The 21,853-nt window shown below is 39.1% G+C and overlaps 1 protein-coding gene and 2 long non-coding RNA genes across 6 annotated transcripts; all 3 read right to left on the bottom strand.

The window, feature by feature from the left end:
* Positions 1–5,243, bottom strand: LOC146583273 (uncharacterized). Of its 2 annotated transcripts, none has more exons than XR_014891623.1 (6): positions 4,694–5,243; positions 4,376–4,512; positions 4,064–4,285; positions 2,767–3,975; positions 2,449–2,585; positions 1–2,362 (listed from the first exon to the last, which is right to left on the bottom strand). It is a non-coding gene; the product is annotated as an uncharacterized LOC146583273 (long non-coding RNA). The 2 variants fall into 2 exon arrangements; XR_014891626.1 differs by having other exon boundaries at positions 2,767–3,943.
* A 927-nt stretch (positions 5,244–6,170) lies between these two features.
* Positions 6,171–9,993, bottom strand: LOC146583272 (uncharacterized). 3 transcript variants are annotated; one of them, XM_085269394.1, is made up of 3 exons: positions 6,695–9,993; positions 6,404–6,534; positions 6,270–6,311 (listed from the first exon to the last, which is right to left on the bottom strand). In XM_085269394.1, exons 1-2 carry the CDS (start codon positions 9,983–9,985, stop codon positions 6,424–6,426), a joined length of 3,402 nt encoding a protein of 1,133 aa, XP_085125520.1. In that variant the 5' UTR covers positions 9,986–9,993; the 3' UTR covers positions 6,270–6,311; positions 6,404–6,423. The 3 variants fall into 3 exon arrangements, with proteins under 3 accessions (XP_085125514.1, XP_085125520.1, XP_085125515.1); XM_085269388.1 differs by having other exon boundaries at positions 6,171–6,311; positions 6,404–9,993; XM_085269389.1 differs by having other exon boundaries at positions 6,287–6,534.
* Positions 9,994–14,255: 4,262 nt separating this feature from the next.
* On the bottom strand, positions 14,256–21,711 carry LOC146583271 (uncharacterized). The gene is made up of 5 exons (XR_014893113.1): positions 21,446–21,711; positions 19,838–19,869; positions 18,686–18,712; positions 16,421–16,451; positions 14,256–14,879 (listed from the first exon to the last, which is right to left on the bottom strand). It is a non-coding gene; the product is annotated as an uncharacterized LOC146583271 (long non-coding RNA).
* Between the last annotated feature and the right edge of the window lie 142 nt (positions 21,712–21,853).

Here is a 21,853-nt window from a genome sequence, read left to right as displayed (position 1 = left end):
AGAAATGCAATAACTTAGAAGAAACATAACAATTCAGCAGAAATGTTGTAATTTACCAGAAGCTACAACTTAGCAGAAATGTAATAATTTAGTCAAAAATTAATAACTTGGCAGAAATATTACAACTTACCAGAACTGCTATAATTTTGCAGAAATGTAATTATTAGGAAAAAAATGTATACAGATAACAGCTGAAAACGATGACGTAACCTCAAAGTTACTTGTTTAACTGTGAAAAATGACCAGAAACATTAGAAAAGAAAGAAAACCAATTCAATTCAATTTATATAGCACCAAATCACAACAAAAGTCACCTTAAGGCGCTTCATAGATACAGAGAAAAACCCAACAATCATATGACATATGACCCCCTATGAGCAAGCACTTTGGCGACAGTGGGAAGGAAAAACTCCCTATTAACAGGAAGAAACCTCCAGCAGAACCAGGCTCAGGGAGGGGCGGCCATCTGCTGCGACCGGTTGGGGTGAGAGAAGGAAGACAGGAATACCAGCCAGCAGATAAACTGATGTGAAACAAAACCAAGGTAAAATTGCAGAATTTACACAGTTGGTGAAAGGTAAAAATGGCAACAACAACCCCCAAACAAACAAACAAAAAAAACAAACAAACAACATTTAGTTAATAAGTGCACAAGATGATTCGATGATAAATATGGTACCAATCTACAAAATACTGTCGAAATGAAGTCCACATTGTGATATATTTCAGGTGTGGAGAGTCACAGAGCTAAACAATCGATGTGCATATTTAAAGAATCAAATAAAGAACATTGTTGTGGAATAAATTACAGTGAATAATAATCACTGCCCTGCGTTAGAGAGTGACTTATGATGATGTATTAATTGGCTTAACTTTACCTCTAACAGCTTTTCACATAGTGCTGTGACCAGGGTGAAATCCATCATAAAGTAACTGTAAACAGTAGAACCATTAGCATGAATGTTATGGTTCTACTCTGATCAAAACTCAAGTCAGCTGTGTGACCTGATATAAAATGATAAAGAGGAACACATATAAATGACCTTTATGAACTTTTCAAAATGACTTTATATGTCTGACCCATTATCTATATATATTAGAGCAGATGTGGAAAACCACTGTTAGACCTACTCTATACTAACACAAACACAGTCAAAAATTCATTGCTAGTGTGACATGTGGTCCTTTTTGCCTTTGACCAATGATATGCTGGTTACTTGGACCAGTTTAGTATTTGCTGTCACAGAGGAATGTTAACCATAAATCCAAAAGACAAAACTGAAAAAACATGTTAATTGCAAACATGTTTTTGCTTAGTAAGAGGATTGAAATTACATGGAAACTGTCACCTTAAAGCCTCATTGTAAATATCATCACAAACAGATGTTTTCCACACGGTTAACAAAGCTCCACCACATCCAATCACTGCATATAAATCTAAAAGAAAACAACAACAAATAAAATGTAATTAACACAAGTGAAATCTAAGGAGCTTGGAAAGAAAAGCGTCTGGACTTCTTTGAGTTCCTTGAAGACGTTTCACCTCTCATCCGAGAAGCTTCTTCAGTTCTAAGGGTCAATGGTGGAGAGTCCCAGATTTAAACCCAGTGGGAGTTTCCCCCCAAAGAGGGACAAAGAACCCCCTGATGATCCTCTACCTAATAACATGAGCCAAGGTGTGAAAGTGGGTGTGGGTCCCAATCAGCCAGGGTTTCGGGTGAGCTCATTGTGAAACCTGGCCCCACCCTATCATGTGATTTCCTGAGGTCAGGAAATCACCCACGCCCACTCCCAGGATGTGAGTGGACGTTACGGTGTCTGGAGAGGGAACTCAAAACTGGATTATAGATGGCAGACAGTTGGTGTCGTAAACCACCGCCTCTGTTCAAAGATGGTCGCTCACAGTGGACGTAAATGGCTTCTTTCACTCCTCCATCTGTCCAAAATGTGAACATTGGCATCCTCAAAGAGTGACCTTTGTCCTTTAGATGCAGATGAACTGCTTAGTCTTGTCCTGTGGAGGTGGCTCTTCTATGTTGTGCCATGCGCTGGTGAAGTGGCTGTTTGGTCTCTCCGATGTAGAAGTCTGGGCATTCCTCGCTGCACTGTACAGCGTACACCACATTGTTAAGTTTGTGTTTAGGAGTTTTGTCTTTCGGGTGAACCAGTTTCTGTCTGAGTGTGTTACTGGGTCTGAAGTACACTGGGATGTCGTATTTGGAGAAAACTCCTGAGTTTTTCTGATACACCGGCTACATAGGGGATGACAATGTTGTTGTGTCTGTCTTTCTTATCCTCCCTCGCTGGTGTCTGATGTTCTTTTCTGTGAAGCTGGAATGCAGGCACACTGGACGAGCTTGTTCTAAAAAATACAGAAAAAGGAACATTTTATTTGTGTTAAGGCCTAAAAACTACAAATAAGTTATACAATGAACAATATTGAAATACCTTATAGGTGCTGTGGGCCACATAACCAGAATCCAGAGCAATCTCACACTCCCATGATGGTGAGGAAAGACATGAGCTCTGCAGGGAGGTTTGAATGTCTCAGTTGGGACACTGAAGAACTCAGAAGACAGCAATACCTGCACAGAGAGACAGAGTAGAAAAAGCATAGATATGTAATCTATAATGTCAATTAAAACTCAAAAAGTGTCAACAAGTATAATCATTTGAGTGTGGAATTATTTATGCAATAAACAGGATTTTAATTAATTAATTGAATTAAAAACACTGACATTTTTTATCAAAGATAAAGAATCATACCTCTCTCTGCTCTGAGGATCACTGAGCATCTCTGACAGGAAATACAGTTTCCTCAGTATGAGTCATCATTGATGGTCTCAGAGGTTGTAGTGTGGCAGCATGATGATGGTCTCAGGATCAGGCAGGAGGTCAGGTGATGGGTGTGTCATCTTCTCCATTGAAGACACACTGGTATGGCAGTTCATAACACAGCAGTCTCCCTGTGGCATGTGGTTATCTGTGCAGTCCAGCACTGATGGATCAGGTTTGGCTCAGCAGTTTATGAAGATGGTGTTAAGATGTTGTTGTTTCAGCTGAGGATGGTGAAGTTTGAAGGTTTTGCCACAAAGGAGACTGTGCCGTTTCTGAAAAAATATATCTAACAAAACAAGTGCTTTTAACACCACCCACCCAGCTCAGCCCCCAAGTGTCTATGTAATGCTGGTATGGGGTGTCAGTTACTAAGTCTAATTAGTACATGGGGGATGACAATGTTGTTGCATCTGTCTTTCTTATCCTCCCTCGCTGGTATCTGATGTTCTTTTCTGTGCATCTTTGCTGACTTTATAAACGCCCAATTAGGATAGCCACATGTTTTAAGTGCTTCATTTACATGTTTGTGTTCCTTCTTTTTCCCTTCAGGCTTAGAGGGAACATGTTCTGCCCGGGGGGGTGTCCTAATTACTCCAAGTTTGTGTTCCAGAGGGTGATGGGAGTCAAAGAGGAGGTACTGGTCCGTGTGTGTGGGCTTCCAATAAACTTCAATGTTGAGGTTGCCGTTCTCTTCAATGTGCACAGCACAGTCCAGGAAAAGCAAACAGTCGTCCTTTGTGTCTTCCCTGGTGAACTTGATGTTTTTATCCACGGCGTTAATGTGCGCAGTGAAGGATTCCACTTCTTGAGTTTTGATTTTGACCCAGGTGTCGTCTACATATCTGTACCAGTGGCTGGGTACTCTTCCTTTGAAAGAGCCAAGAGCCTTCCTTTCCACTTCCTCCATGCAAAGGTTGGCTACAATAGGTGACACGGGGGAGCCCATGGCACAGCCATGTTTTTGTCTGTAGAAACCCTCGTTGTATTTGAAATATGTAGTGGTAAGGCAGAGGTCTAACAGTGTGCACATCTGATCGGGTGTGAAGTTGGTCCTGTGTTCCAAGGAGCTGTCTTCTTGTAGTCGTTTTCTGACAGTCTCCACGGCCTCCGTAGTGGGTATGCAAGTAAAGAGAGAGACTACATCAAAGGACACCATGAGAACCTTCACAGACATAACACAAGAGAAGACTTTTGATTTAATAACTAAGCTTAAAATAAATGTTACCTTTGAATATTTGTGGGAAAAATCTGATGCTACCCCAAGAATACAAAGCCACACTGGAAATGATGACAGGCTTGCAGCCCTCTGTCTTCCTGGATGAAGTGCCTGATCAGTAGCAGTGAGTTGACAGAAGTCAGTGTCTGTAAGAGTGGTCAAACACTGATACTCTGTCCACTTGCGTAGAGTCTAAGAAGCTGGAATGCAGGCACACTGGACGAGCTTGTTCTAAAAAATACAGAAAAAGGAACTTTTTTTTTTGTCTGTAGAAACCCTAAAAACTACAAATAAGTTATACAATGAACAATGTTGAAATACCTTATAGGTGCTGTGGGCCACATAACCAGAATCCAGAGCAATCTCACACTCGCATGATGGTGAGGAAAGACATGAGCTCTGCAATGAGGTTTGAATGTCTCAGTTGGGACACTGAAGAACTCAGAAGACAGCAATACCTGCACAGAGAGACAGAGTAGAAAAAGCATAGATTTGTAATCCATAATGTCAATTAAAACTCAAAAAGTGTCAACAAGTATAATCATTTGAGTGTGGAATTATTTATGCAATAAACAAGATTTTAATTAATTAATTGAATTAAAAACACTGACATTTTTTATCAAAGATAAAGAATCATACCTCTCTCTGCTCTGAGGATCACTGAGCATCTCTGACAGGAAATACAGTTTCCTCAGTATGAGTCATCATTGATGGTCTCAGAGGTTGTAGTGTGGCAGCATGATGATGGTCTCCAGATCAGGCAGGAGGTCAGGTGATGGGTGTGTCATCTTCTCCATTGAAGACACACTGGTATGGCAGTTCATAACACAGCATCTCCTTGTGGCATGTGGTTATCTGTGCAGTCCAGCACTGATGGATCAGGTTTGGCTCAGCAGTTCATGAAGATGGTGTTAAGTTGTTGTTGTTTCAGCTGAGGATGGTGAAGTTTGAAGGTTTTGCCACAAAGGAGACTGTGCCGTTTCTGAAAAAATATATCTAACAAAACACGTGCTTATAACACCACCCACCCAGCTCAGCCCCCAAGTGTCTATGTAATGCTGGTATGGGGTGTCAGTTACTAAGTTTAATTAGTGCATCAGAAAGCGGGGGCTACACCTAAAGCCCACACTTTCTGATATCTTTGTTTATTTGCAGCTTTTTCCAGCTGCTCAGAGAATTCTGACTTGGCCTTTATCCACCCAAACCCAAACCCACCCGGATAAAGGCCAAGTCAAACTCACACACCATACCAGCATTACATAGACACTTGGGGGCTGAGCTGGGTGGGTGGTGTTAAACTGTAGTCGGGAACTTTCAGAAAACTATCCATTTACTTCTACATCAGTTTTTATACACATTATGTAAGCTGTACTAATGTTTTTCTCTACATAATGTATCATTATAGACATCTCTGGTAGCCTAAAGATAGTTTAAAACTTTTGACATTTTTTACCTGTAAAACATGATAAGCAAAAACTCATTCATCACAAAAACTTTTGATTCTACAAAATCTACTATAATCAAGAAAATATAATTGTCTGTATTTATTCATGTGACCCATAATAAATACCTGCATTTATCTGGGATTTATTTATTTACTATTTCATATTTTAAAGCCCTTGGAGGGGAAGATCTCGTTTGTTGAGCTACATACGTCATAGTAAAAAGATTTAGTCATTTAAAACATGATGTTGGTTTATCAAATGTTGCAGCACATTTCAGATCAGAGGTGCATGATAGCAGATGTTCTCTGCTCTTCATGAAGTTCAGCAATGATTTGGTGAAATGATTAATAACATTGCAATAAGAAAGGGTCTTCTGACAGACAGAGTAGGGAAGACCCTTTTTTCAATGAAAAATCTTTTTCATGCTCTACAATCAGTAAACTCTGTAACAAACATGATCTGTAATTGTTTCAAAACTCACCAGACGACTTCATGATTGGCTCGAGGACAGGACACAAAAGACAGGGTTGTGGTAACTGTAATATGATCTCAGAACACCTGAATACAGACATTTCTGTGGCTGAGAAATAAAAATGAGGTCAAGCAGGGTGTTCTTGTCTGTAGTGGCAGAAGTGATCAGCTGTGAATACCCTCTCGACTGAAACTGCTCCAGAATCTGTTTTCTTCCACTCTGCAACTGGTTTTCATTAAAATCTCCACACACAATGATTGGGTGACAGTCCATGATTTCAAGTGAATCTAAAAGACTTACCAGGTTTTGCATGAATGGTGTCAAACTGTAGTCAGGGGGTCTGTACACAACAGCAATGAGCGCAGGGAATGGAGCCTGAACCTTCAACACTAAAAACTCAAGATCAGTGACATTATGCAGATACTGTTTTACCTGAACCTGAAAATGATTCCTCAAATACACAACAACTCCCCCACCACTTCTGCTGGCCATGTGAGGAAAGTTTGTGTAGGACACATGTCTGTTGCGTTTGAACATGGTGTAGCCGTCCAAATGAAGACTGTCTGCAACAAAGGAGCCTTGAAGGTGAGACTCAGTGAGACACAAAACATCTGCTAAACACATTTCATGATGACTCTTGATGTCACTGATGTGAGATGGCAAACCCTCCGTATTGTGATGGATCAGTGTAAGAGTGTCAAGTCTGCTGGCTGTTTCTCTGACCTGAAGAAGAGGCATCATTTCCTCAACACTGGCTTGTCTCATGGTTTGGAGCGCTGCAGTTACCTCGGGATTGGCGTAAATCTTTTTCTCATCCAAGTCCTGCAAATAGAGTCCACTGAGAGACGTCACCCTGCTGAGAGCAACGTAAGCCATACCTGGTTCAAAAATGTTCTTCATTGAAACTACAGCTGTCTGTGTTGTAAGACCCTGAGTTTTGTGAATTGTGCAAGCGAATGCTAGCTTTACAGGAAACTGTCTGCGTACCGCTCCTTTAAACTTCAGACTCTCCTCTGCTCTCTCAATGTAAACAAGATCATCAGATGCTGCATTAGCACTGCGGTTGTGTCTCATAGGCTGCCGGTTGTCCATCCTGAGCCCCAGTTTAATTATGTGTCCATCATTTTCAGATCTCACCACCTTTATCAGTATACCAAAAGCACCGTTGACTAAACCGTTTAGTGTGTCCAAGTTTCTGGTCAGCATGACTCGAGCTCCTTCAGCAACATTCAGAGTGTCAGGTAAATCATTTCGCCCACCTGTAAATGGTTTGTCTCTTCGTTCCATTCTGCCTGTACATTTATCCTTCTGGAAATCGTCTGCATTGATGATTATGATGTTTGAATGAAGCTTCTTCAGGGTATCTGTGTTGTGGGATTCCACATTCTTGTTGGTGGCATAAATGTGTAAGACCTCAGTTGGACATTCTTCTGGTGCAGTCACAGCCTGTGACAGCAAATCTCTGTCGCACTGAGAAAGCTCATCTGTCTTTTCTTTGACTCTAATCCTGTTCAGCATCTCTGCAAAGGCCACATCATCTTTCTGACGCATGATCTCGGTTAGAGTGATCATCTGAAAATGCTCCTGCCATAGGTCAATCTGTTCTGGATCGTAAACACAGAGAGGTTTAGACTGTCGCACTGGTGGCAGCTGGTAAAAATCTCCAACAGCTAAAACTGACATTCCACCAAAAGGTCTCTGAGTGCCTTTGATTTGTTTCAGTCTTGCATCCACATAGGCAAAAAGGGGTTTTGAAACCATTGAAATCTCATCAATAACAATAATTTCAGCATTCATCAGCTCAGATCTGACTTCATCCAGTTGGTTACCAAGTCCTTGAATGGGTGGTTTCAGACTCCTGGGTAGTTTCAGTAGAGAATGTAACGTAGAGCCACTGATAGAAAAAGCTGCTGTACCGGTAAATGAAGTCAGTAAAACAGTTGGATTTGATATGTCAGCTTCTTCTGCATTAGCAGGCAGTCTGCTCAGGATCTTTGATGCTTCAGAATGAATACACTTAATCAGATGTGACTTTCCAGTTCCTGCACCACCGTTGATATAGAAGAAAAATGGATCTGGGTTCAAACCACAAACTCGCTGAATACACCAGTCTCTTATGGCATAGAACACGCAGGCCTGCTTCTGGTTCAGATTCTGATACATTACACGTACCACGGCTGGATCTACTGCAGGTTGTTCTCTGACGGCTCTGATCTTTGTTACAGCATCAGACTGACGACTGTAGTCGGGAACATTCTCCTGTTCGTTCTCATCATCAGAATGTCTCTCAGGAAGATTCTCATCACATTGCAGCCTCACAACTTCAGATTCAGGAGCAAGATTACACCATTCATCGATCACAACATCCCTATTTTGTTCAAACTCTTCCAGTGCACTCTCAATATCCTCAGAGTTCTTCTCATACTTGTCTTTATTTCTTTTCACAACCCTTTTCACAGACTCACTGTGGTCTGAACATGGAAGTCGTACAAAACCTGAGTTGTAGAAGGACTGATAGGTTTGGAACCCTTGTGGTTTCAGTTCCTGCTCTGATCTGTGTGGAAGGTAAAGTCTCAACAGTCGACCATAATATTGCTCAGGATCTTTTTCCTGTGAACAGTGGTAATACCTGATTATAGCTGGTTTATCATTCTTTCGCCTTTGTACAAATCCAAGCTGGTTTAGAAGAGGAAGCACATCTTTTCCTTCATTTGGACCACTCACCAACCTGCACAAGGCAGCAAAATCAGCCAGTGACATTTCCTCATATTCTGGGGTCTCAGGTCTGCATTTGTATTTATCACTCAAACTTGTCATCCAAATATTACAACTGTCATGTGTTGTGGTTTCCAGGAAGCTCATGGGCCGACTCATTTTTACTGGGTTATCATCTGTTGGTACAAATACAACACTGCGGGAACATTTTTTCATTTTTAGGCCACAGACTCGAGTCACACACTCCTGTGCGCTGATTTCTCTCTTTTTTGAGTAAGCCTGCATCACAGCTCTCATTTCATCACATTCATTGACGGTGTTCTTATCAGAGTTGTCAATAACTGTCTTCAGGTATTCAGAGAGGCCAGATTCTTTCTTTGTTATATATTTACAGAGGTATTCTATACATGAATAGGCATTCAAAATGAATGAGACATCTAAATTAGAGTTCCAGGCTTCAAGCAGGTCTGGGTTGTAATTGTTGATCCAACACTCATTTGGGTCACGTTTCAGAATCAGAGCTGTTTTCTTGTTTATGTCTTGGAGGCATTGTTCATACTCATCCATTGTCAAGTTGCATCGTGACAGAATCTGCTCTATGGTGAGGGAAGCAGCTTCAGGTTCCTTCAGCAGGTTCAACAAAGGTCTGAGTTTGGCTTTTGCAGCTTCAGTGTCTGAATCCTCATCCTGTCTCACAATCATTGTTCTTGTGGCTGGTGGTTTGGGAAACCCAAATCTACAACCAGAGTTCACACTCTTAAAGCATGTTTTTGTGTGGTTTTTGCTGTGCTTTTGTAGCTCAGTGACTTTTTTGTGCAGTTCAGGTTGTTTTTCTGGATCAGGGAGTTGAGCTGAGATGTATCTGTCAACAAAGTCACAGACAGTTTGGTCGTCATCCACATCTGCTTCTACCTTTTCTCGAATCCACAGCAACATGTGTATATGTGGACTACCTCTGTGCTGGAACTCAACTCTGTAAAAGTAATCAATGATCTCACCAAGGGGCTGTGCAGGAGAAAAAAGCAAATCTCTGAACAAAGCCTCAACACGTTTATCAAACATTCGCATGGTGGTTACTGGATTTGATCTTAGAATTTCACACTTTTCTGACCAGTCCAGGGCTTCAAAATCAACCTCTTCACCTTGCTGTCTCTTTATTGCTTGAATCACTTCAGGCCATCTCATCTCAGCAGCAGAGAAAGTGACAAAGAACTGAGGTGTTCCTATTTGGCGAACCATGCTGAATAGATCTCTGGTAGTTTTCTGCCAGTAAGCTGGAGTTCCTCTGAGTGGCTGCATAAATCTGATTGCATCTTTATCTCTTACCAGCTTCTCTACTTCTGTCTTACTTTGTAACATTCCTGATGTGATTTTGCGTCCATCTTTCGTCATAGTTTTACCTTTCCTTAGCTGTATTGTCATGCTGGAATTAGCCAAGTGTATTTCAGTGACAAACTGTGAGAAAAACAGGTAATTTGTGTCTTTAGCAAATCTTGCATCAATGTTGAAAAGCCTTGACTTGAAGTATGCACTCGGTGTGAGCTTGAGACGTCTCATTTCATCCAGTGTATTCTGACCAGTAGGAAACTGCACAGGAAATGCCATGGCTTCCAAATGAGGAGTTCTGAAGAAGCTAACAGGATTGTTTCTTTCTGCAGGAGCCACACAATATGTGTTATCAGTGAAACAGAGAATCTCTTCTGAAATGTCAACAGGCTGCAGACAACTTTCTAGAGCAAAACCTCCATTGTTCAAATCACTTTCTGGTTCATCTGGATTTTGTTCCTCTGGTTGTTCATCACAAGATTGCATATTAATATCTTGGTCACTTTGAGACTCACTTTCACACAAAAGGGCATCTTTTTCATAGTTGTCAATTTCCATTAAATCTGCTTCATTATAATCATCACTTGCCATGCTGGCTTCATCACTGCTGTCATCATCAGGTAACGTTGGATCACAAAGCAATGCATCATCTCTGATAACAATATCTGTGTACTGTGGATGAATTTGTTTCAGTTTACGCAGAGCTTGAATGAGTTTAGACCAGGTGACAGTCTGGAACAGCTGATGGCCTTTGTAGCACAGTCGTCTTTTCAATTTCACCCTCATGATCTGTGATTGGCTTCTGATCCTCGGTAAAGAGTCAACTGTTTGTTGGACTTCAGATGGTACACACACCACATTACCACGTATGAGTCTCTGTCTCCCCTTTGGAAGAGGAATAATCTTAGCAAATGGTATGCATTTGGCAATCAGATGTCTCTCCAGAATGTTGAGATCACAAAGTTCAGCTGGAATATCCTGCAGTTCTAAACCATTAACAGCAGCAAGCCTGGGCATGCATCCACTTTTGAGGGAACTGTGACACGTGTGACAGATATACTCTTTTTTTCTCTCAACAGGAAAGCTGCAGTGATCATGACATGCTTCATCACACACATGAACATATTTACCAGTTAGACACTGATGAGCTACAGTCTGGTGTTTTGAGTAATTTTGTCTTTTGCAGATTTTCACCTGATTAGGAAAAGAAGCTTTTAGACAAACAGTACAAACATAAGATGGTGCTGACTTAATGTTTGATCTGAAACGAGATATGGCCTCATTCATTAAAGTGTTCTCTGGATGACTCTGTAAACTCTCAGCTGGTCGATGCATCTGGCGATATTTCCGTTTTATATTCATTGCACATCTGATATTATGCATCTGTCTGAAAGAAAAACCGTTCCAATATTTTACTCTCATTCGTTCTCTCATATTGTCCTTGTGTTGTTGCTGAAATTGTTTCTCTTCTCCATACCGCTTAGTCATGTAAAATCGTTTTTTCTTTTTAAATTCTTCGCTTTCTTTATATAGGTTATATACATATGACCTCATGTAAGCTTTATGTTTTTCTCTGAATCCAGCACAAGTTCTGTATATTCTTCTTATACGTTCCTTCTGCTTATCTCTGAATATGGGAGACTCTCTATATGTTCTTGTTACACGTTCCTTCTGCTTTTCTCTGAATATGGGAGACTCTCTATATGTTCTTGTTACACGTTCCTTCTGCTTTTCTCTGAATATGGGAGACTCTCTATATGTTCTTGTTACACGTTCCTTCTGCTTATCTCTGAATATGGAAGACTCTCTATATTTTCTTGTTATACGTTCCTTCTGCTTATCTCTGAATAGGGGATTGTCTTTATATGTCCTTATGACACGTTCTCTTTTTCTATCTCTAATTTCAGCACTTTCTCTATACATCTTTCTCAAATGTTCTTTCTTTTTCTCCTTATAGGTAGCATTTAATTTATACAGTTCATTTCTGTACAGAATCCTTTTCTGTCTGTGATCAGGATCATCAGACTTCCGAGCTGAGTTTTTTTTCTTTGCCTTGAAGCTTTCATCAAACCTGTACATCTGCCTTTCTTTCGTCTTCTGATTTTCCTTTCTCTGTGGTAGCTTTTGTTGGGTCAATAATCTTCTCCTCATTTTTTGCCTTTCATGTTTACTATATTTCAGCAGTTTATCTGAGAGTCCCTCTGTTATCTTAGTTGAACTGGAGGCACTGTTTGAATCATTCTGAGGAATAGAATCTGGTGTTACCTGAGTTTCTCTCACAGAGGATGCAGAGGTTTCCTTTTCAAAATAATCAGAAGGATGATGGTTTTTTCTGGGAGCAGCTGTCTCATTTGAAGAATCAACTCTGGATGACATTACTTCACTGGTTAAATCTTTGGTCACAGGTTTCCGTGTCTGCTCAGTGTATATTTCAGAGTTTAATTCATGAACACGTTCATTTAAAGCTGGTGCTGGTGCACTTGTAGCTGTTTGTCTGTATTCGGTGGTTTGATTAGCATCTCTTTGGTCAGCAGCGTTTTCACTGTGAAACTCGATGGGCTGTAGTTCATAAGTGCAGCTTGGTGCGATGCTGAACATTCTGTACAAACGTTTGATCCTGTCAATCATGTCATTAAGACGTGTGAATTTCAACATAACTGCAGTTCCACCACTTACACTTAGCGACAATGGCATACCAGTAGACTTACGTGGGTGAGGGTCAAAATATGCATATTCACCTGAATTCAGCCTGCTAACAGCGATGACTGTTCCTCCCATGACTAGCAAAGCATAGCGAACGTCTGAAGCCAAACACTGTAATCCCTGTTCAAGGCTCGGAAAGTGATCTGTACCATCAAATGTGCCGTAATGAGCAAACTGAGACATGTCGACTTGATACTCGTGTCTGCGGCTGGTAACAACTGAGGGAAGTTCATCGCAGGCTAGAAACACGCTGTTCACAAACCTCAGTCTGGCATCTGAATAGACAGCATGGCCTTTGTCCAACACACGGTTTAGATCTGCTCTGGTAATAAATTCATCCTCATGTAAGAATGACAGGAAAACCAAGCTGTTAGCCATGCATTGCTGATTCCGGTACTTTCCATACCTAGGAGCGGCCTGGCTTCGGGAAGCACAGACGCTACTCACTCGTGGACTTTCACTGTTTGTAACCTGTACATGAGACTGTCCTGGAACTTGTCCATCATGCTGTTTGTGTACAGTTAGCTGGGGTTCAGTCTGGATTACCTGCATAACTTCAGGCTCTGGGACAGACACTGAGGGAACACTTCTCTTTACCACATCTGCATAAGATACTTTGGCTGTCTCTCCATCATGCTGTGTTTGTACAGTTAGCTGGGGTTCAGTCTGGATTACCTGCATAACTTCAGACTCTGGGACAGACACTGAGGGAACACCTTTCTTTACCACATCTGCATAAGACACTGTGGCTGTCTGAACACTGCTCTGCACTTCTGTGCTGGGAAAAGCTGAAACACACACCTTTACCTGCTCACTGCTCTGAGAAACATTCACCTGTTCTTTCTGCTTTTGCCATCTAAGCTTTAGGGACTTTGACCTTTGACCTTTTCTTGGCATTTTGCTGAAGTACAATCTGGAGCTTATATGTGGTTATACACAAATATAAACAAAACTGAACCTTGAAACACAGAAAAACGTACAACTCCTCAAGTTACTGTTAAATCTGAGAAATGTACTATTATACTGTAAAATGTTTTTATGAATATATGAATAGATGTTAAAAAGCTGATTTGTACTCCAAATTCAAAATAAAGGAAATTCAAAGTTCTCTGGAAACAATTTGGTCCGTTTTATTGTAGCTCTTAGAAACTGTATAATTTTACTTATATTTTTTTTAACCAGACTGGTAAATAATTACAACTTCTATAAAATGATATGCAGAATAAATCTCAACAATCAACAGGCTATAATAAAAGTCTTAGCTCTTAGGGGAGTTTATGTAAATCTTTCAGATATCTAAAATTGAAATCAAATATATGGAGCTGTGGTGGTGTGGTGATAAGATGACAGGTGATGAGGATTCTTCAGCTGGATTTTCTGCAGCAGTCAGGAAACAGGAAGTCTGGGTCCTCAGGCACTTCTCGATGACAATACTAACTGAATACTTACACTGAGTGACAAAATGGGTTTGTCCTTAAATAATAGTACTATAAACTTGCAGTCAAATGTTATAGCCAATGAAACAGACTAACAGACTGGATCTAATTTATTATTTATCTGAATGTATGTATTACAAAATAACCAGATTATCTTATTACAAGTAAACTTATAAAGAGGTGATATTTTATACAATTGATCAAAGTAAGCCAAACTAGAAGTGTTAATTCCAAAGTGTAATGCAAAATTAAAATGACAAATGTAGGGCTGTGTAAGTAGTTTCTACTATAAGTTCCACTGTACTGTAATTCTACTACTGTATATTCAACTTGTAATTTCCAGCAAAATGACTGAATGTGAGAGAGCTTAATGACAGGAAAGAAAGAGCAGTGAGAGCAGAGATCTCTCAGAATTCTGTAACAGATAGATCAAGTTCTGGTAACTTGGATTTCTGAAAATTGGATTCTGAAAGGATTCTCAAAACTTGGATTCTCAAATTAGATAGAGCAGTAGAGATAGAGGGATACAAGATGGAATGGCTTTCAAATTAGATAGAGCGGTAGAGATAGAGGGATACAAGATAGAATGGCTTTCAAATTAGATAGAGCAGTAGAGATAGAGGGATACAAGATAGAATGGCTTTCAAATTAGATAGAGTTGGGAGAGTGATAGGATAGACAGAATTGCTTATAATGATAGAGAGAGAGGATCTTCTGCAGCAGGTCACCTGTAAGACACAAAAGGCATGGAATTAGTCATATTTCCAACATGCTTGGATTTAACATATTCTTCAGACTATATGGCACACCTAAAACCCTGTCATTTTCTCAAAAACATACAATGTGCCTAGTGTATCGATTCTGGTTATGCTTACTGACCTAGAACGGGATTTCTGTGGTACACAGCGCTCAAAATTCTGTCAAATATTTTAGTAATACTTTGGTAAGCTACAAAGCTGCGCTGCTTGATGTATTGTCAGAGCATTATGGCTACCATAGTCAGGACCCTCGTAGAGTAATTTGTACGGTGCTTCAACATAACATTATGGTGTGTGTACAAGGACCTGGCACGTGCTAAGAGACATGCTTATGAAGCAGATTTCAACCTGATCAACCCATGAAGAGTTTGATGGATTTGTAGATGAGGAATGAACTGAAAAAGTGAGTGTATTGGTCTGTATTTTATGTGTTACAACTGAACAGTGTTGAGAGTTGTTGTGAATGACTTGAATAAAGTTTGACTTATCTGACTGTTTGTTTGGCTTAATCTGCCTTAAAAACAGAATTGTTTATTGACGTTATGCCTTATAATTTCAAAAATACAGTACATGTAGGGCTTTAAATACTAAAGACTTCTACAGTAAATTATTGGAGTGAACAGAATGACAATGTTTAACAAATGATGGTGGAACTGTTATAAGGACATTTTTACGTTCTATTAAAACAATAAACTAAGTCTATAAACTCAAACCAAGACGTGCTGCTACAGTAACTTACTGTAAATATTATATGGTCCAAATAAACCCGCACACTGAGGTTACAGCAGAGTTTCAGGCCTCCTGCTTTAAATACTTTATATCCATTAAACTCAAAATTATTTATTGACTGGCCAAAAAGAACACAAACCTTCTCACATTTGCCTAAAAACATCTTGATGATCAGCAAGAGCTGTGAAATGATTTCAAAACACTATTTTGGACCTTAATTAAGACAATTGAAATTCAAACAGCAGTCGCTTTCTAAAATATCGGATTTGTGCCGTTCACACTGTCATACCATGATACCATCACTGATACCAACATGACAAAAAAATCTGATTTGATGCGCTTTCGCCTGCAGTGTGAACTGCACTCAGGCCAGTCACTCAGGAAAAATACTTCTAGCGTTTTGACTTCATGCTAATTCATAAGTGGAATGAGAGAGACAATAAAAATCGATAGCTGTGGTGCTCTTAAGTGTTTAAGGTACCACCTATACTCACACTTAAATCCACAAACATAAGGAGAAATCAAACAACTGCATAAAGATGTCTCTGACATTTAACTATGTTTGGACTTGATAAGCCATCAAAAATTAAAATCAGACATTAATGGGCTATTAAACTTCATTGACATTTTCTGGGGCAGTCAGTGGTCCTGTGTGGGGGCTTTGCTGCTACAGATTCTAAATCCTGACTATTTGTCTTTGCCCATGAGTGAATGGCAAGATAACACAAATAGCCAAACTACTGTAAGTAAATTACTAAACATTACCATTACTGTCTACTTACCAGCAAAGGCAAAGCCAAAGAGCTGTTCACTCTGTGTAACAAAAGACAAAGAACAAAAATACAGGCTCAGACAACTCCAATCAGCATTAGACAGCAACAACTCTCCTCTGTTTTCTTTTTCCGCACCCTAATAAAGATGATCATCTTCATAAAAGGTAATATGTAGTTTTATCCATTTGCAATAAGCCACACAAGTTTCTGAGTCATGTAATGCTCCAAAATTTAGGTTCAGTTACATAAGAGAGTAGAGATCGTAACCAATGATTTGCTTCACCTACTACTACACACTTTATCAAATGGTGATGTCACAATTTAAAAGTAGGCAACAATCACAAATGATAGCTTGTATGGAATGTTTGTAGGCTTTGACATTTGAGGTGGCCTGCATTCAAATTCTATTAACACAATTAAAAAAAAAAAACACACTATAAACTTACACCAAGACGTGCTGCTACAGTAACTTACTGTAAATATTATATGGTCCAACAAAACCAACACACTGAGGTTAGAGCAGACAGTTTCAAGCCACTCTGTATGTATTTTGGCAAAATGAGAAATTTGGAGACAGCTAGTTTCTACACAGCAGTTTCTACATATTTCAGTCACATTTGGGGCATGTTTGATACACAGCAATAAGCACTACACTAAATCTATGATAAACTTATCATAGCTGATATTAAGGCCTAATTAGCAAAATTTAGTATGATGGTAATTTCTTTGTAGATCATTTCATGATAAAAAGAACAGAAGTGAGTGCTGTATCTGAGCTGTTGCATGTAAGATCTTTGCTGGACATTCCCACATTTCTTAAACAAACAAACATGACTTTCAGACAGTTCATCTTTTGTAAATTAAGCCAGGATTATTTTCAAAAAAACAGCCTTGATAAAAATATCAGGCCACTATAAAATGTCTTATGTTTATGTTTTCATCCCACCTATACTTTGCAAGTCATTATGACAAATTACAAAAAGCAGTTTCTAGGCAGTGATTTAAGGGAAGAAGCTTTTGAAATCCACAATGCCCTACCACCAGTGGTCTCAAACTCTGGTCCTTAAGGCCTGGTGTCCAGAAACTTTTCTATGTGTCCCTGTTGCAACACACCTGAATAACATTAGTAGGTCATTAGCAAAACTCTACAGAACCTGACTGCATGCTGAGGTGGTAATTCAGCCATTTGATTCATGTTATAGCAGCTCATGAGTGAATGAACATGATGCAATGAAAGTACTTTTAGAAGTACATTTTTCCAAACACTTAATTACTTAAATTTGAGTAGTCTTAGGGGATGCCACTTCAGCACACAGTCAAATTCTATACTCTCACTAATGACCTACAAATGTTATTCAGGTGTTTTGTAACAGGGACACGTGGAAAAGCTTCAGGACACCGGCCCTTGAAGAGTGGAGTTTGAGACCCCTGCCCTATGTGAATATTTAATCGTCCCTAAACTGCCAGTCGTGAGCTGCTCTAATGTGAAACAAACACATATAGTTCTGTAAAAGTTTACAAATAGATTTCTAAGGATTTGGAGACCCCAGAAAACAAAAACCCTCCCAGATATTGTAGCTGAACAGGCAAAAACAAGTTGCCTAATAATATCTCGATGATAACCAACAGCTGTGCTGACGAACTGCACTAAACTGAATCATCTATAGTGAGAGAAAAATACCAGCATTAAAGTCAAACATGGTGCTGTTACTGTGATGTCCCAGAGTTCCTTTACTACTTCAGGACCATCAACTCATCAGGTCCTGGGCTTAAGTTTAATCACACTTAGGATCTGAAGCACACAAGCAAGTCCAATTGAATGAATGAAACAAAACACTTGGTATAAACTAATCAGTCTGGACTTTAATGAAATTAAGATACGTGGTATGACTTGAAAACCCTATATTGGGCCTTAATTACGACTTTTTTCTTTTCTTGCCTGCCCTGTTTGGATCTAATTAAGACAATTCTGAAATTGTAGTGGACCAAAATCAACCAGTGATGTAAACCAGTCATTACCAGTTACTGTAAATGCTTGATGGTAATTGTTGCTATCAGGGCATCCACAGCTGGGTATTAGAGACCAACATGTTTTTACATTAGACCAGGTTGTTCTGGTTCAAAAATGAAATCATCACTTTAAAACTGCTTTTTGTATTTATCCAGGTCATCCTTGTTAGATGATTTGAAACGTGAAAAAAGCATAAACAAAATAAATCTGCAAAGAAGAAAGACCTTTCTCAGCACTGTACTGCAGACAAAACCTATACTTACCAGACTTGCGACGATCAGATCAGTATCCTAGAGAAAGGAAACAACACATCAGATCACTGTTTAATGACTTACACTGTTGAACCTCTTCGCACACAATCCAATTTACTGTGACATGAAATAACTAGTAAAATCCTCAATTTCTTCAAGCCTTTATGAACTCACTGTAGTCTGAAGAGGACAAACTTCAGTTACAGAGTCTCACATGGTGATAACATGTGTAATAAAGGCATGCATACTACAGAAGTGCAAAGAAGAGGCACCAATATTTGTTGGTACAGATTATGGCTTTTTAGCTCCATCATTTTCTATCACAAGTCAGTGCTTAATAAAGTGTGGAAAAACCACAACTGTTAGAATCAACGGAAAACCTCATCAGGTTTTAGTTCTGATCTGAATATGTAAATCCTAAAATACATGTAAATTTTGACATGTCATAGTAACAACAGTGGCACACCATTTTTGCAATTACAAAAATTATAATAAAGAGTCCTTCCATTGTACCTGTTGGCAGGAATCTTTTTGTATTTTGCAATATTTCCCTTTTGTATAAAATTTTCAAACACATTGTATCGAGCAAATTATTAAGAAACTAATTTAAACTTAGTGTACATAAATTACACACAGGCTTTAACATACACAACATTGCCTACTCACAACTCTGGTTCTCTTAGTCTTTTATTATTGCTTAAATGTTTAAATGCTTTTTTGTATTTATTCATATCATCCCTGTTAGATGATTTGAAACATGTGACAAAAAAGCATGAACAAAATAAATCTGCAAGGAAGAAAGACTTTTCCCAGCACTGTACCTCAGACAAAATGAACTCACTTTAGTCTAAAGAGGGCAAAATTTAATTGCAGAGTCTCAAATGGCCTTAACATGTGTAATAAAAACAATAATTACTACAGAAACGCTTTGATAAGCCTTTAAAATTAAAATTAGACATAAATGGCCTATTAAACTTCAGGGACATTTTTAGGGACACTCACAGGTCTAGTGGGGAGGCTTACTGCTTATAAAACCTAAATGTGTTTTTGCCCATGAGCAAATGGCAAGATATCACAAAAAGCCAAACTATTGTATGTAAATTGCTAAACATGTTACACAATCCCAGTTTCATATTGCTTCAGTTACAATCACTGTTTACTTACCAGCAAAGGCAAAACCAAGCTTCTATTTCACTCTGTGTAACAAAAGACAAAGAGCAAAAATACAGGATCAGAAAACTCAAATTAGCATCAATACTGCATCACTCTCTGTTGTCAAAAAGATTCACTAAACTTCTTTGTTTACTACAGCTGGAATACAAACAACAACTCTCCTCTGTTTTCTTTGGTCTACCTCTCAGTTAAGATTGCAAAACACTCATACATGAAAAACTGCACGATATATTTTTAAGGCTTTAATATTTGAGGTGGTCTGCATTCAAATTCTACTTCCTAAAATATTATTAACTGCACATAGTATCATAGTAAATATACTGTATTTTTAAAATAAATATCTATGTACCATACTAATAATAATATACTGCCATATTTTATTTATGTGAAGGTGGGCTGTTGTTTGTTTCATTAATTTTCCACAAAGTGAGAATTTAAACTGTGCAGCAGATTTAGGTTGGCACAAACAAGCCTTTGTTAAACAGTTCTTAAAAATTAAAGTCTACATATTAGGAGTTCTTATTATTCTTGGGCTATGTCCACACGTACACAGGTACTTTTGAAAATGGAGATTTTTCTATGCGTTTGCGGTCACTGAAAACGGAGATTTCTAAAAACGCTTGCCAGGATATCTTTTGAAAACTCCATTTTTGCATTTATGTGTGGACATGGAAACGGAGAAAACGCAGCGCCTTTTTTGACGTCACACTGTGCGCCACGTTATTGTTTCGGTGAAATGCATTTCTACAATACTGTTACTGTTAATTGTTCTCTCTGCAGTGTTTAAATGCTTACACACACAGTTACTGTCCCTCCACACATATGACTCGGTTCTGCTTCTATGCCCCATCTTTGTTTGCCATTTCCCACCGAGGTTTCTAGACTTCTGATTGGCCAACATTTCTACACGGTTAAGAATATAGCGCCACCTGCTGCTTTGGCATGTTCCTAGCAGTGTTCTCCTTCATTTCTGCATTTATGTGTGGACGGGATCGTTTTTTAAAACGGAAACGGAAAATCTCCGTTTTCAAAAATACCGGTGTATGTGGGGACATAGCCTATGATTAATCCTCAGTTCCCCCCCCCCCCTCCTTTGTCTTAATTAACCCACAAGACCTGCACACACGCGACTCTTTTTCTCCCGTGTTCGGTCAGAGGCGGTAAAATGGCTCCTTTGATCTTGCCGACAGCTGACACTGAATCTAAGATGGCGGTTGGTTAAAAACTTTACAGCATAAAGAATGAGGCTGTTTTAACCAACTGATTTGTGAAGAGAACTAACTGCACCTTATGTAACAGACTGACAAACACACCAAATGTAATTAATAAAACAACACGATAACCGTGGTTCACAGTCAAATTTTCATTTCACACTGGGCTCAAAGGAGCGCTAGGCATTAGCATCGGGTTGTTAGCTCATCACACTCCTTTTACATACAAAAATGACAAAGTTTCACTAGGAAAAATCAACCACTGTGTTACTCTAATATGAGTTATACCTCGGTTGGCTTTATAAATCACTAAAAGAACTCGTTAAATTGCACAAACAGAGTATAAACATTTAGGAGAAAAGAAGAGAAGCAGAGCAGCGGCACTCACCCAGAGCGGACTCAACGAAGTGTGCGGAAAAGCGGATGTCCGGCAGTCAGGTAAAAGATGAGGCGTTCACAGTAGTAGGAAATTCCAGTATTACACACAATGGGCATTGTAAACATCAAAAATGTAGGTGATTTTAAATATTCTATACAATATTTATTTGCTAAAGAAAATACTCGCAGAACTTTAATTCTATAAGTTGAATAAATATTATTAGAAGGCTCTACTCCTGAACACCAACACCAAAGAGCTGAGTTCACCAGACCTGAAAAAAAAAACCCAACCAGTCCAGGACAGTCAGTCTGCAAAGATGTTTTAAAGACAAAAAAAAAGTATATACATATATATATATATATATATTAGGGCTGAACGATTATGGAAAATAATCTAATTGCGATTTTTTGCCCCAAT

The sequence above is a fragment of the Mchenga conophoros genome, linkage group LG1 (genome assembly GCF_057382185.1).
Source record: "Mchenga conophoros isolate Kocher_MC1m ecotype Shallow Benthic linkage group LG1, M_conophoros_male_GT1.1, whole genome shotgun sequence".
NCBI classification, from domain to species: domain Eukaryota; kingdom Metazoa; phylum Chordata; class Actinopteri; order Cichliformes; family Cichlidae; genus Mchenga; species Mchenga conophoros.
The sequence above is the reverse complement of the archived record's forward strand: the minus strand, read 5'-3'. Positions and strand labels throughout refer to the sequence as shown.